The sequence below is a fragment of the Scylla paramamosain genome, chromosome 7, assembly GCF_035594125.1.
Source record: "Scylla paramamosain isolate STU-SP2022 chromosome 7, ASM3559412v1, whole genome shotgun sequence".
In the NCBI taxonomy this organism is placed as follows: Eukaryota; Metazoa; Arthropoda; class Malacostraca; order Decapoda; family Portunidae; genus Scylla; species Scylla paramamosain.
In genome coordinates this window covers 11,955,380-11,970,792 of record NC_087157.1, presented here as the reverse complement: position 1 = coordinate 11,970,792, position 15,413 = coordinate 11,955,380, and the positions used below count along the sequence as shown (strand labels likewise).

General features: G+C 49.9%; 1 protein-coding gene across 22 annotated transcripts in view; it reads right to left on the bottom strand.

Moving 5' to 3' along the window:
• Positions 1-15,413, bottom strand: part of LOC135102080 (serine/threonine-protein kinase MARK2-like) — a 128,037-nt gene that overhangs the window by 33,541 nt on the left and 79,083 nt on the right. For all 22 annotated transcript variants that reach the window (XR_010269515.1, XR_010269514.1, XR_010269513.1 and 19 more), the window contains one exon: positions 10,230-10,421. Coding sequence is in view for 19 of the 22 variants with exons in the window: in XM_064006789.1 (XP_063862859.1) it covers positions 10,230-10,421 (192 nt within the window). In the remaining 3 variants the exon portion in view is untranslated. The remainder of the gene's footprint in view (positions 1-10,229; positions 10,422-15,413) is intronic.

Sequence of the window (15,413 nt, the reverse complement as noted above, 5' to 3'; positions counted from 1 at the left end):
TCCTCTTCCATAATCACTACGCTTCCCTCAACTCCCCTTACAAGGCGCTTTAACGTTTAAACTTTAAGCTGGAGCGATTCCCAGGCTGGCGTGCGGGATCGGGAAGGGAAGGGAAGGGGCGGTGGGGGAAACCAGACGAAGCTGGACAATAGGGACGAGGATCACGGGTCGGAAAACAAGTAATCCGACTCCGGCTTCACCTGTGACGGCGCCTTAACTTTCACCGCTGAGCCACACGGATCCGTTAACCGCAGGGTGTCTGCCAGAGTGGGGAGGCGTCCGTTAATTTGTGTGCCCAGTAATCCAGTAAAGGTGTCCGCTAATTGGGAGACAGACGCCACACCTGCCTCCCCTGAATCCCATAAGTGTGTTGGCAGGAGGAGCCACGCCCGAGGAAGTTCAGACTGATCCCATACGTGGCAGGCTTGGCTGTTTCCATACTCGCTCCGCCTCGCATCCTTTCCCGAGCTTCGCCAATACTTCCACACGCATCCGGCTCACTCGACAGCCACTGACAGCAGCTCCCTGTAAGCCGTGTCCGGGGAGATCTTAACCCTGCCTCGCTGCCTCGTCTCGTCAGCCCCGTCTGTCTGCACCGGGGCAAGGAACGCCTCTTTCACACACTACCGCTGCTCTGATGCTGCGGCCTCCCTCCCTCAAGCAAGTGTCTGTGCAGTGTTGTTACTCCCCCCCCGGTTAACACACACACACACACACACATTTCAGGGCATAAAATTTAAAAATGTAGCTATATTTTCAGCTTACTGCTGCAATTCCAAATGAACTGTTTTTGTTATTAATTTCATTAACACACACACACACACACACACACAACACACACACGAACGGCACGTCCACGAGGGACAAATTAAATCAACAGGAAAACCATTAATTGGTGCCGGATGAAAAATTATGTTGGTGGGAGGAGTTTTATTTTACGTGATTCCGCGGGGAGGCCACGCAAGGCCAGCGGCAGGCAACGGGAGGCAGCGGCGGGCTTGTGCCAGAGCCGCGGAGACGCAAAATGTAGTATGGAAAAACAGGCCAAATGTGGCGAACGGAAGACGAGGGACGGGCGGGCTTCAGTTGGGATAATGCCGCGGTAATGCAGGCGGTCCCGGGAGACACATCACCCTTGTTTAAAGCAGCAGCCACTCGCTTTATGGGGACACCTGCTGCGTCCTCCCCCACACCTGCCACACCCTTTCCGCCGCTGCCACACCTGCCTCCGTGGGAACGTGTGGGTGTGGGATTACGGGGCGGGCAAGACATAAACAGGACCCCGAGGAGACGGCACGTCGCCATCTGTTGCAACAGGACCCGTTATATAAACATGTCCCGCTTTCCCGGTAAATGTGCTCTGTTGTCTCGGGCGGCCCCTGCACAGAGGAGCCTTCAGCAGCCTTCAGGAGCCTTCAGGTGCCTCGCTTCCCGTTACTTCACTGCCCCAGAAACTGTCAGGGATGGTGTGTCCTCACTACCCTGCGTTGTGTCTAATATTTCACCTTCAGGAGGCTGCGGTGCGGTGCGGCGCGGTAGGCAGGTCTGTGTAGCATCAGTGGCAGGTTTGATGGCTTGTTCCTCCCCTCTTCCCTCCCTCCCTCCCGAGGCTGTGGTCACCCCACCGCCCTCGCCTCGCCATGACTCAGTGGCAAAGTATTCGTTTTACCTTGCCACTGAACTTACACCTTTCATGATTTATATCTTTTGTGCTTGCAAGGAAACAGCTACGCTCTTACCACACCACCTCCACCACCACACATCGCCCCACCTGGACACCTCGCGTCTGCAGCGTGTGGCCAATCCATCCATCCATCCATCCTACATCCCGCGGCAGGCGCTCCAAGGCCAGGCCAATGCAACAGTCAGTCAGTCAGTCCTACGGCGCCGCATTCCCACAGCCAGCCTCTTTTCCTTCTTCAACGGCACTGTCCTCAGGTCAAGTGGAGACTGGAGCCCCTCTCATCCACTTCATCAGGTGGACAAACGTCATCTCCAAGCATAAATAGAGACACATCCATGCACCGCGACCTCACTTTCTCATACACTCACTCACCTTCACCCCCTCACGTCACCCTCCCAATGCATGAGTCTTGGGTACCCCACCTGTTCCCCCTACCACTAGCCTGCCGCCACGCCCCGCTCCGGCCACACCATCAAGACAGGTGGCGATGACTGTTGAGGTGGATAATCCAACACCACTGACAGTTAAGGGTAAATGAGGGGTGAGGAGGGGGAGTACAAACAATGGGGAAGACTACAGATGCATCAGAAAAGTAAAAGATAATTGGCGAGAGAGAAAAAAGGAGGGAGAAAAATATGCGTGGAATGAGGAAGGAAGGAAAGCCAGGGAGGAGGTTATAAAGGTCAATATTAAGAGGCGATGAGTCGTTTACAATTTACGAAGGGATATTTTGATGAAGGCTCTCTGAAAGCAATCGTCACCACCACCACCACCACCACCATCACCAATGTCCCCACTACGCCAGGGATGAGCGGCGCCACTAGGACCAGACACTGATGCCCCGCGACAACCCAAACCCGCCTCATATGGTCACTACTAAGCCTCTCGCCCTCCTCCGGACACCACTTCGTCCTGAGTGTGTCGGTCGAGAAACTGATCCCGTGATGAGGCGAAGGACGGGCAGCTGCAGTGAGGATGGGAGGCGGCAATCATTGCGGTGGTGGTGGTGGTAGAGGAGGAGGAGGAGGAGGAGGAGGAGGAGGAGGAGGAGGAGGAGGAGGAGGAGGAGGAGGAGGAGGAGGAGGAGGAGGGTATACTACGAGGGAGCTAAAGCAGTATAAATTATGTGGAACTGGAAAATGAGGAAAAGTTTTGCAGCACGCTAATGAAAACGTAAGAAGAAAATTACAAAAAAAGGCCGAATTGCGAGAGAATGAGAAAAAGAGAAGAGGACAAGGAGGAATCGAGTCTAGCAGCGCTGATATAAGTAAGCAGCTCAAAAGACGGAGTGCTCTCGAGTCCCATCACGTTATTGCGGGCGGCACACGAGCCCCCGCCCGCAGCCACGCCTCGGCCCGCGGGAGGAAAGCTTGGGGACAACAAGGCGTGGTCCTGCAGGGCGCGCCGCTAACACGCCAGTTAGTGTCGATGGGGGCGAGAAAGTGAAGGCAAGGTCAGCTGAGCGTGGCGTCAAAGTCACTCGTGGAACACCTGGGATCGCCGCGGCAGCAAGGTCATCCGAGAAGGAAGCACCGGAGATGGCTATATTTACCGCTGCTTAAAGTAGATAGATAACAGACTCTACAGACGGAGAGAAGTCCCCGAGTCAAGAGGCACACCAGCGACACGTCGATGACGGGAGAGTGAAACGCCATATCGGGCACCAAGGCCGGGTGCTGGTGGGGACCTGGTGGGCGGAACCTGTCAAACAGCTCTCACTTATTCTCGCCTCTTTCTCCTCGCCTCAGCCACACGCTGCCTCCTGCGAGCCTCAGCAATTTTACTGTGATGAAGCAGAGTCCTGCCGCCCCCTGACTGGCCAGCGGCGAGGCACAGGAGGCTGACTCGCTGGCTGGCTGGCTGGCGATGTGACGCTTCCCTTTAACGTGGTCATACCGAGGTGTGTCGCTGCGCCTCATCACATGTCAGGTCCACCTATCCCCTCACAACCTTAACTCCAGCAACCTCCACATACTCGTCACCCTTCACCTCGCTGCATGGGGACATTTTATCGCCCTCCACTATGTTCCATCTCAGAAGATTCCTACCTCACTACCATCATCTTTCGGTTCTATCACTCCCAATCATGACATTCAATCTGCCCAGGTCGTGAAGAGACCGACGCGGCGACGACCGTGGCTTAAGGTTCTGACGTGAGCCGGCCTGCCCTTCATGTTCTCTCCATGAGAGAAGCGAAGGCTTCAGTGCCAACCCTTCTGGTGTTAAGGAGGACCGTCCTTCATTCAGGACTAGACTGCAGCATTAAGAAACACGCTTCATAAACCAGCAGGTGGTGACTGGGCGGGATGGGCCACGAGGCGCCAGGAAACAAGGAGACCAAGATAAGAAATGGGAAAGAGACCGAAGACACGAAGGCACAACCAAACAGTCATGGTGGGTCTGCACTAAGGTGAAGACGCTTGCGTGAGCGGTCACCACACAGACGGTCCCTGGAAGCCACAGACGGGCCGGGGCGGAGGCAGTCTGCACAGCATCTGGGGTTCACCCGCCAACACCCGCTCAGGACCAACGGTGCTTAACTTCATTGATCTTAGGGGGGGAGTGGTGCTGCCGCCGCGGCAGGCAGTGGCCCGGCCCCGGGGGCACCACTACTCCTGCTACCGACCCCTAGCCCAGGGAAGGGGGGGCGAGAAGGGACACGCCCGCTTTCCACTAGGACGGTGGACTGTACTCTTAGCTTCCCTGTGTCCCTTCCACCAGCGTGCGGCCCCTGAAAGGCAGGGGCTTAAAGCAGATGCCTGGGGCCAGGAGGGCAGCAGCTTCAAGGTAGGCAGGTACGTCACCACCATTCAGGCATTCGCCACAGTCGGGAAGGAAACAGGCAACATGTTCCTGAAGAACAAACGCGCCCGAATCACCGCCGCGGCAAGTCTGCACCGTCAGCAGACCTGCCGTGAACGCTGCAGCAGACCACTGCTGCTCGGGAGCGGTGCTGCGTTACCCGAAAATTCGCACATCTACTGACGTAATACTTGAAGGGCCGGCAGGCAGCGTACATACCCGCGAAGGCAACTCAGCCCAAGGGCACGCAGACAATGGCTACGGTAAATAACTAATTTAAAACAATGGGTGGTGTGGCGCGGTGATATTTCAAGGGTGGAGGGAGATAGGAAGCAGGCGGGGCGGGAGAAAGGAGCGTGAAGGTGAAACTGGTGGCCAAACGGAGTGAGGAAAATGGAAAATAGACAAAGACGAGAGGGTTAAATATTAAAAGAGGAAAAACGAAGGGTGATGCAAGGAGAAACTCGAGGGTGAAACGTTACCAAGAGAAGTGTGTGTGTGTGTGTGTGTGTGTGTGTGTGTGTGTGTGTGTGTGTGTGTGTGTGTGAGAGAGAGAGAGAGAGAGAGAGAGAGAGAGAGAGAGAGAGAGAGAGAGAGAGAGAGAGAGAGAGAGAGAGAGAGAGAGAGAGAGAGAGAGAGAGAAATTAAATGAAGTGAGTATTGACACAGACATACGAATGAAAAGACGTATTATAAAAGATAAAAGCTTCACATCACACACACACACACACACACACACACACACACACACACACAGACACACACAGAAGAGAGGCAGGAAGACAAGACTGCTAGGTTGTGTTCATATCAATAAAAGGATGGATATGAAATAGGAATCTGGAGCAGCGACTCACACACACACACACACACACACACACACACACACACACACACACACAAGTCCCCGCAGTGGTAAGCTGTAGGCGTGTTCAGGTGTGTTCAGGTGTGCAAGTAATCACCAGCTACACCTTTTTTCTGAATATTATCTGATTTTTTACATCCTTCATTTCCTTCCTTCATAATTTTTTACTCGCTTTCTTGCTATTTTTTTCATATACTTTGTTTCTTCTTCCGACTCGTTTTCATTTTTCTACTTTTTGTTTCGCACCCTTTTTTCTTCCTTCATTTACAATTTTTTATTTATTTTCTTTCTTCTAACCTTCTTTCTTTCCATCTTGGTTTCTTTCCTTCGTTTCAATTTCCATTTTTTTTTCTTTTTTTTTACTGTCGCATACTTTTAACACTTTTCCTTTTCCTTTCTTCCCTTCTTCGCCATCATTCCTTTGTTACAATTTTCCATATATTTTTTCCCCTTCCTTCTCCATTTTCATTCACTCTTATTACTTCCTTCTTTTTCTTCGTTTTCCTTCATCACTTCCTCTCTTACTTCCTCCTTTCCTTTGGTTTCCTTCATCACTATTCTCTCTTACTTCCTTCTTTCCTTTGTTTCCCTTCATCACTCTTCTTCTCCCTTGCTTCCTTCTTTCCTTTGTTTTCCTTCTCTCTCATTCTCCCTTGCTTCCTTCTTTTCTTTACTTTCCTTCATCTCTCTCCTACCTTATTTCCTTCTTTCCTCCGTAGGTTAAGAGGGGACCTGATAGAAGTCTTTAAGTGGTATTAGGCGGACGCAAGTAAAATTCTTAGGATTAGTAACCAGGCCAGAACAAGAAATAACGGGTTCAAGCTTGAAAAATTTAGGTTTAAAAGAGATAGGAAGAAATTGGTTCTCAAATAAAGTGGTAGATGAATGGAACGGACTCAGTAATCAAGTTGTTTGTGCTAAGACATTAGGGAGCTTTAAGAGAAGATTAGACGGATTTATGGATGGGGATGATTGGTAGAAATAGGTAGGTATATTTCATACAGGGACTGCCACGTGTAGGCCTGATGGCTTCCTGCAGTTTCCCTTATTTCTTGAGTTCTTATGTACCGTTTCCTTCACCATTCCCCTTCTCCCTTGCTTCTTTCATCACTCTCCTTCTCTCTTGCTCCTTTCTTTCCCTCACTTTCCTTCATCATCGTTACCCCCCTTCCTTATCACCTTCTCTGGCATTCTCCTTTGCAAGTTTTTTTTTATTCCCTCTCTTCCATCATCATTATGATCCCTTTTCTTCGCCTTATTTTGTTTCTTATCCATCCTTTCCTTCCTCATTTCTTTCTTTACCATTCTTCTTATTATTATTTCAAGCACCCTTTCCTTTTCTTCCTTCCCTTTCCTTCCTTCTCTCCTTCCTTCCTAGTTCCCTCCTTTCGTCCGTGTCCGTTTTGGTAATTTTCGTGTTTCTGTTTCTGTCTTTCCCTTCGTCCGTGACTTAAGTGTCCTTTATTTTTTTTTTTCCCCTTTTTTTCCTTCCTCGGTCCGTCGCCTGCACTTGCATTTTCCTCTTTCCTGCATGTATTTGTGTCTGACCTTGTTTACGTCTCTCGTTTTCCTTCCTTATCTCATTCATTGTTCCCTTTTTCCCTCCGTTTCTTTCTCCTTCCATTCTACTTCTTTTCTGCATGTTTTTTGTCTTGTTTTCCGTCTTGTATGCGTCTCTTGTTTTGTTTTGTTTTCCTTTTTTTCCATCATTCATTCACTTATTCATCCATTGTTTCTTCACTTCCTTTTCCTCATTTTATTTTCAGCTATTACGTATTTGTGTTTGTCTCATCTGCCTTATACTTTTTATTTCTTTTCCTTCCTTTTTTTTCTTTCATTCATTCATTCAAGCATTGTTCCTTCACTTACTCTTTTTTTGTTCCTTTTTTTTTATTTCCTTCCTTCCTTCCTTCCTTAGTCTTGTTCTGTTTCTTATTTTTATTTCCTTCCCTCCTTCCTTCATCCATTCTATTCCTCCACGTATTCCTTCCTACCTTCCTTCATCTTTCCTTCCCCTTCTAGTTTTTCCCTTGCCATCCTACGTTTTCCAATATTTTCCCCCTGTCTGAGTGCTTTCCCCTTTCGATTTTTCCCAAAACTTCCTTTTTCCCCCCTCGTTCCCTTATCAGAATCTCTCTCTCTCTCTCTCTCTCTCTCTCTCTCTCTCTCTCTCTCTCTCTCTCTCTCTCTCTCTCTCTCCTTTAGTCTCTATCTTTGTTCGCGTTTTCACTGTGCTCTTAATTGCACGGCTGCTTGTCTGTCTGTCTGCCTGTCAGTCTGTTTCCCCCCATCCCCATCTCTCTCTCTCTCTCTCTCTCTCTCTCTCTCTCTCTCTCTCTCTCTCTCTCTCTCTCTCTCTCTCTCTCTGTGTGTGTGTGTGTGTGTGTGTGTGTGTGTGTGTGTGTGTGTGTGTGTGTGTGTGTACCTCCACCACTAATCATGTTAATTCGTCCTTGACCTTCGTTTTCACTCCCCCCACCCCCACCTTCCCCAACCTGGTCCACACAGCACACCCTCTCCTTCCCTAACCTACCACACATCAACCTTTGCCTCCTCCTCTTCCTCTCACCTCCTGTGTAATCGAGCCGTGTTGCACCCCCCCTCCTCCCTCCCCAAGCCTCGCTAACCTCTCTCTGTGTTCTGCAACCCGACAACGGCTCACACACACACACACACACACACACACACACACACACACACACACACACACACACAGCGCAGATTCGACCTATTGAAACTGGTCTTTGAAAGGTCACGTGGACAGCAGTTACGTCAGAGAGAGAGAGAGAGAGAGAGAGAGAGAGAGAGAGAGAGAGAGAGAGAGAGAGAGAGAGAGAGAGAGAGAGAGAGAGAGAGAGAGAGAGAGAGAGAGAGAGAACATAATGACATTTAACTGCAACCGGTACTGAAGATCAAGCGAGCAACACGTAACATAATAAAGAAATACAATAAAGTAAATCAATCAATAAAAAAAAGTAACACCGGGGACAGAGACAGCAGATTCTCCAGTCCCCCGAGTCACAGTCACATTCCCTCCACGTGGCGGATAACGCGACCGTGGGGGGCAGACGTGGCTTCCAAAGGGACGTGTGATGTGTGTGTGTGTGTGTGTGTGTGTGTGAGATAAAGAGAGATAAGGCTTGTGATAAGATAAGACATGTTTTTTTTTTTAATTGTGTATGCATGTGGATCTTAACAGACAGATCCCCAAATTAGAGTGGAAAAAAGAAAAGATAAAACTGAAAAAAAAAGAATGACGTAGAAAGGACAAATATGACAAAGATCCATCAGATAAGGAAAAAAAAATGAAAAGAAAAATAAAAATGAAGAAAAAAAAGTGAAAGATACGAAGAAAAAAGAAAGATAAGTGTTATATATTATAGGATAAAGAATTAATATCGAATCTCCCGGAAGGAGGAGGAGGAGGAGGAGGAGGAGGAGGAGGAGGAGGAGGAGGAGGAGGAGGAGGAGGAGGAGGAGGAGGAGGAGGAGGAGGAGGAGGAGAAGAAGAAGAAGAAGAAGAAGAAGAAGAAGAAGAAGAAGAAGAAGAAGAAGAAGAAGAAGAAGAAGAAGAAGAAGAAGAAGAAGAAGAAGAAGAAGAAGAAGAAGAAGAAGAAGAAGAAGAAGAAGAAGAAGAAGAAGAAGAAGAAGAAGAAGAAATCTGAACAAATGAGGTTAGTAAAAATTAAGGAAATGACACGAGGAAGGAAGTCAAGGAAGGAAGGAAGAGATGAGGGAAGGAGATTACATGAGAACGGAAGAGGGGAGGAAAAATAAGGAGCGAGGGAAGGAAGTCAGCAAATGGGGAAGAGCGGAAGGGAAAGAGGAGCAAGCTGAGAGCCAGAGGAGCCACAAGAGAGGGCAGGTGTGAGGATATGGTACTGAAAGACTTGACAGCTGTGGCCTCTTTGCAACCTTAACCCTTTCACTGCGACAACAAACAATTAGCAGCACCAGAAGCAATGCGTGAAGTCTTTATAAACATTTGCAAGAAAAAGAATACATTTTGCAATTCCCTTCCAGTTGAAAGATTGGATGCGGCTATAGAACAAGTAAGGACGTCTCAGAGTGATTGGTATTTAGGTAAAGGTGTACCAAGTGGTGATCAAAGGGTTAATATTAAATCTGTATGTTGTGTTTTGTATACGATTTCTTATGACAACCGATGGCATAAGTACTTGTAAATGAACAAAAAAAGTATCATTAGGCTAAAGGAAAAAGGTGTTGAAAGGCTGAAAAAAATACTAAACTGAGGCAAAAGTAAACACTAAGCAAAAATGAGAAAAAATATTGAAAGGCTGAAAAAAATACCAAACTGAAAAAAAAAACTAAAGAATCAATAACTTAAAGAAAAAATGTACAGACAGGATAAAGAAAAAATCCTACAGTAAAGAAAGGTATAGAATCACTGAGCTGTGAGAAAAAAAAATGTACTGCTAGACTAAAATGGTGAAGGAAGGAAGGAAGGAAGGAAGGAAGGAAGGAAGGAAGGAAGGAAGGAGTAAGACCGAGAACATAATGGATTAAGAATGAAAGGGAATTAAATAAACAAAACGTAAGACATAAACAGAGCAAGACGCATGAATTAATGAAGTAAGGAACTGAATAAAGAAAGGAAGAGAGGGAAAGGGTATGGGTGAAGAAACAAGATGGATGGATGAATTATGTAAAAAAAGTAAATAAATAAATAAACACCAACTGAAGGAAAAAAAACGATAGAACTAAAGAAAGGGAAGGAGGAAGGGAGTACATGAAGGAACAGAACAGATGAATAAATTATGTAAGAAAAATAAAATAAAAACTACACAATACACCAACACAAGGAAATACAAAGAAAACACAGAAACAAGAACCATACAGTCACCACAGGGGGGTACTCACCTCCTTGCCAGTGGGGACGTGCTTCGCCAGCTTGACCTTGGCGAAGTTCCCCTTGCCGATGGTCTTGAGAAGGCGGTACTTGCCGATCTCCTCCGTCCGGGATCGGGAGGAGGAGCCCCGCACCGAGGACGAGGACGACCCGCTGCCCCCGCCGCCCCCGGAGCTCGACATACCGCCCACGCCATCCTCGCCCTAGGGGGAAGCCAAGGAAGTTAGGTCGCTGTAGACTTGTTACTTACTTGCCTGCCTTGCTGCCTGACTGACTGACTGACTGCTTGGCTACACTGCTGACTCACTGACTATTTGCCTGCCTCACTACAAACCTGACTAAGCGACTGAAGGAATGACTACCTGAGACTTGCATGCCTTCCTGCCTGACTACACAATTGATTACCTGCCTTCCTGCTTCACTATATACCTGACTGACTGACTGACTTGCTATTTCTGCTTACCTGACTACATACCTGACTGGCAGAATGACTGACTTGCTACCTCTGCCTATCCGACTGCCTGACTGAATACCTGCCACTGCTTGCCTGTCTTCCTGCCTGACTTAGTAACAGCTTAATTTGCTGATTAACATTAGAATACCTGACTAATTAACTGACACCAGTGACAGCCTACTTTGCATGTCCACCTGGCGTCCTTCAATACCTTAGGAAACATAAACAAGGGTGAAAGATTGCTAAAAGATAACTGTAATATTGTCAAGTTATACGAACAAATTAACACAATCTCTCTCTCTCTCTCTCTCTCTCTCTCTCTCTCTCTCTCTCTCTCTCTCTCTCTCTCTCTCTCTCTCTCTCTCTCTCACACACACACACATCTTCCTGCTTGTCTCATCTGGGGTGGGAGCGATTAATTGCAGCCCCTAAGCCCAGCAGATCGTTTCCGGCCCCTAATTAGGATTGCAGAACCCAAGGGGGGCTTCACGGACCTTCGCCTCACCTCACACGCTCCCAGGTATAATGGCAGAGGTCACTAGCGGCGGGAGGCGCGGCGAGAAAGTGGTGCCAGGAAGGACGAGAGAGAGAGAGAGAGAGAGAGAGAGAGAGAGAGAGAGAGAGAGAGAGAGAGAGAGAGAGAGAGAGAGAGAGAGAGAGAGAGAGAGAGAATCAACAACTCTAATTCCTCCTCCTCATGATCTTTCTCCTCCTCCTCCTCCTCCTCCTCCTCCTACTCCTCCTACTTCTCTTCTTTCTCCTCCTTCTCCTGCTGCTGCTGCTACTCTTTCACCATCGACCTACTTCTATAACTAAACAACTAAACACAATTCCACTCAACCTTCTGCTACTTCAACTACCACCACCACCACCACCACCACCACCTTCCCAGTCAGACGCCAAGCCGCCACATTCAACCACAACCCATTTCATCGACCCAACCTACCACCACCACTGCTACCACTGTCTCTACTGCCGCCAACGCCGCTACTATCGATACTACTACTACCACCATCGCCACCGCCACCGCTACCGTCACCGCCACCGCCGCCGCCGCCGCCGCGTCGAAGCTACAACTGCTACTAGAACCCATGACGTGTCTTGCTCTCATGAACAATGTAGGAGTGTGAATACAATGCCTTTTTATCCCCCCCCATTATCTCTCTCTCTCTCTCTCTCTCTCTACTTTGAGAGAGAGAGAGAGAGAGAGAGAGAGAGAGAGAGAGAGAGAGAGAGAGAGAGAGAGAGAGAGAGAGAGAGAGAGAGAGAGAGAGAGAGAGAGAGAGAGAGAGAGACTGGAGTGGCTAGAGACAAAGCGACACATTTCTTTTTTCTTCACTCTCTCTCTCTTTCTCTTTTCTCTTCACACAAGACAACAAAAGCGCTGTGCTATTTCCCGGCGTCCTCCTCCTCGCTGCCATGACGGAACGAACCCTCAGCTCGTGTTTTCTTCCCCTCTTTGCATTTATTTACGAATACTCAAACCGCCACCTCGCCGCGACCTGAAGAGAGAGAAGTGCGCTCTCTTCCACTGTGTTCAGGAGGGTGAAGTGATTCGGGGGGGGGGAGAGAGAGAGAGAGAGAGAGAGAGAGAGAGAGAGAGAGAGAGAGAGAGAGAGAGAGAGAGAGAGAGAGAGAGAGAGAGAGAGAGAGAGAGAGAGAGAGAGAGAGAGAGAAACAATGGCTGTACTCCAAGAAAGGTGGCACGGGAAGCAAAGAAGACCGCAAGGATAGCTTCTACACACACGCGTGAGCTGACTCGAGCACAGTACCTCGGCAGAGTGGAGGCTGGGGACTAGTAGGCTGAGGGGGCGCAAGGGGAGGGGGACTGGAGCAAGCAACAGATGTAGAAAACGCAGCTGGACACTCTGACCTCCGCTAACGACCGTCCAGCCGCTATTATCGATTTCGCTGCCGTTACTTACACTGCCCCTTGGTGTCCCCCGCTCATGGGCGCCTTAGCTTGGGCGCCGCAGCCCTGGAATACCGGTAAATTAACTGGTAGTGAGGCGCGAGGGGCGAGGCGTGGCCCTGCAATAGTGCATGATAGTGGCGAGAGGAGAGGGGAGGGAGGCGCTGCCAGAGCCAACACCACCAAAGGAGTGAGCTGGCGGCGTGACCTGGTCCTCAACTCTGACCTTTCCCCGAAACTGTCGGAGGGAACGTGCGGCGTGTGGCTGAGTGTGGCGGTGACGCATGGTCTGCTGCGTTATTGGGCCGCCTTCACCGCCAATCATTCCATCACCCACAAATAGAGCGAGGAACGCCAGCCTCGGGAAAGACATATCGTGCTGAGCGGCGAGGCACGGCAGCATTATGGCGTGGGGTGTGACGTAAGAAGGCTGTCTGCTGCTGTGAGGTGACGAGACGCAGCCCGGCGAAGAAACACCCAGGCGTCACTTGCTTTCCTCGTCTCCCTGGCATCACACACTTTACAACGTGAGCCAGCAGAGCCAGACGCCGCCTCCGCCTCGCCCCCGCACCTGTCACCCTCCCTCCCTAACCCCTCCCGCTGCAGGTTTTATGCACCAAACAAAAACGGGCTGATGTTCCTCCCCCATAAAAAGAGGAATGCTGAAGTAGCATCAAAGGGAGGGAGGGTCGGCGCAAGAAAAATGTAGCCCGTCGTGATGAGTGTCGGAAGGCCTTACAGGGGAGGGACGGGGGCGGGCAGCGGGGGGCGGAGGGGGACGGAAGGGGTGTGATGATAAGCCAGGCGGTAGGGGAGGAAGCAGAGGGGCGTGCCTGCCTTGGGAATGACCTTGACAAGCAGCTGCCGTAAACAACAAACTAGGTCAGTGTGTGTGTGTGTGTGTGTGTGTGTGTGTGTGTGTGTGTGTGTGTGTGTGTGTGTGTGTGTGTGTGTGTGTGTGTGTGTGTGTGTCGGGGGGGAGGGGAGGTTCTAGCTAGCCACTCCCGGCCTAACAGGAGACAAATAGCTTTTAAGTCAACGCGAATATCTGGGCGGCGGCAAACACGACACTGCATCCATCTCGCACCGCTAGGGGCTGCGATGGAGTCTGGGAGGCACTGTGTGGTTGCCCACTAACTCCTGTCTCGCTATATATTACCGGCGCGTCCCACTTGTTCATATTAAGGCTGTACTCTCACGTGCATGTCCTCTACAAAACACAAGCAAGCAGGAAGCACGTGTGGCGGTGTACAATTTATTTCTCCTGCGGGCGCAAAACACACACGCCAGGCACACACGCCAGGCACACACGCACACAACCTTAACACATGCAAATGGGCGAGATGGACGTAAAAACATAAAAGCCCAAACATGAAAATAAAGCAATATAAAGTTTGCCGTGGCGTTGCCTGACTGATCCCTCTCATCCCAGGATCAAGACGGAGCCTGCCAGTATCAGCCGGAGCCCCGCGGCGAGGCCCTTGTTGCCGCCCGTCCCAGCCGTCACTCAGGCAGGCCGTGGAAGACACTGCTGTGCGCGGCGAGGAGAGGCGAGGCGGCATCCTCAAGAAGCAAGGCTAGCACGACCTTTACTGACGCAGGAGTGTCCTTCAGGCCTAGGGACACCACGTCACTCAGCGCTAACCTCGTCATCTCCAGCTACCTGCCTCACCTGCCTGCTGTCCTGCCTGCCTACCTCACCTGGTAATGAAGCACTCACCCCTGGACCCGCCACCGTCCTTGCACTAATCTCCTCCAGATTCTCTTCTCCACTAGTTCATCTAAAACTTCATCCGAGCCTCACTCCTCACCCCTCGTCCTTCCTAACCGGCCACCATCCTTGCACTTATCTTCTCTAATAAACCAGAGGAAGGTCTCTTCACTAGTTCACCCAACACCTCATCCCAGCTTCGTTTCTTCTCTCCATTACAGACTCCCTTTCGTTAACACTTCAAGTACAGTCTCTTCTCTAGTTCACCCAGCAAACCCGAGCCTCCCTCTACCCCGTAGCTTCTCTCTCCTCTACATTACCGACTCCCCTTTCGTTGACACCACGTAAAATATCCAGCTGACATCCTCACCTCCACTCGGCCTTCACCTCCTAACACCTCACGCTAATTTCACTCTCCCCTGCACCTCATATCTTCACCCTCCCTCTCTCCCTCCATTACCCTTCCTACACCTACTCCGTTCAGTCATCGCTTCTTATATGCAGTGAATCTAATACATATTAACAAGGTGGGAGAGAGAGAGAGAGAGAGAGAGAGAGAGAGAGAGAGAGAGAGAGAGAGAGAGAGAGAGAGAGAGAGAGAGAGAGAGAGAGAGAGAGAGAGAGAGAGAGAGAGAGAGAGAGAGAGAATCTCCTCTTCCCTCCTCAACTGACGCTCAACAAACACCTTCAACTCTCTGGATAATGTTGTACAAAGTGTTTATGGATAATATTACAGTCTCTCACGGGAGGGATGGGCGGGATGGGGAGTTTTGTGAGGCAGGGAGGGAAGGAAGGAGGATGAGTAAGGGAATATACATGGGAGGGGAAAAGGAGGAAGGCGCTGGTTGGTTGAGGGCAAAAGGGGAACTGAAGGGAGGAGGCTATGGTCGATGAGTGCCCTTGAGGGTCGAGTGGAGTGAAGACAGACACCCTCTCTCTCTCTCTCTCTCTCTCTCTCTCTCTCTCTCTCTCTCTCTCTCTCTGCCATTTCACCCTACATACTACTCCACTTGCAATTCCTTAGATTCAATGAGAGAGAGAGAGAGAGAGAGAGAGAGAGAGAGAGAGAGAGAGAGAGAGAGAGAGAGAGAGAGAGAGAGAGAGAGAGAGAGAGAGGG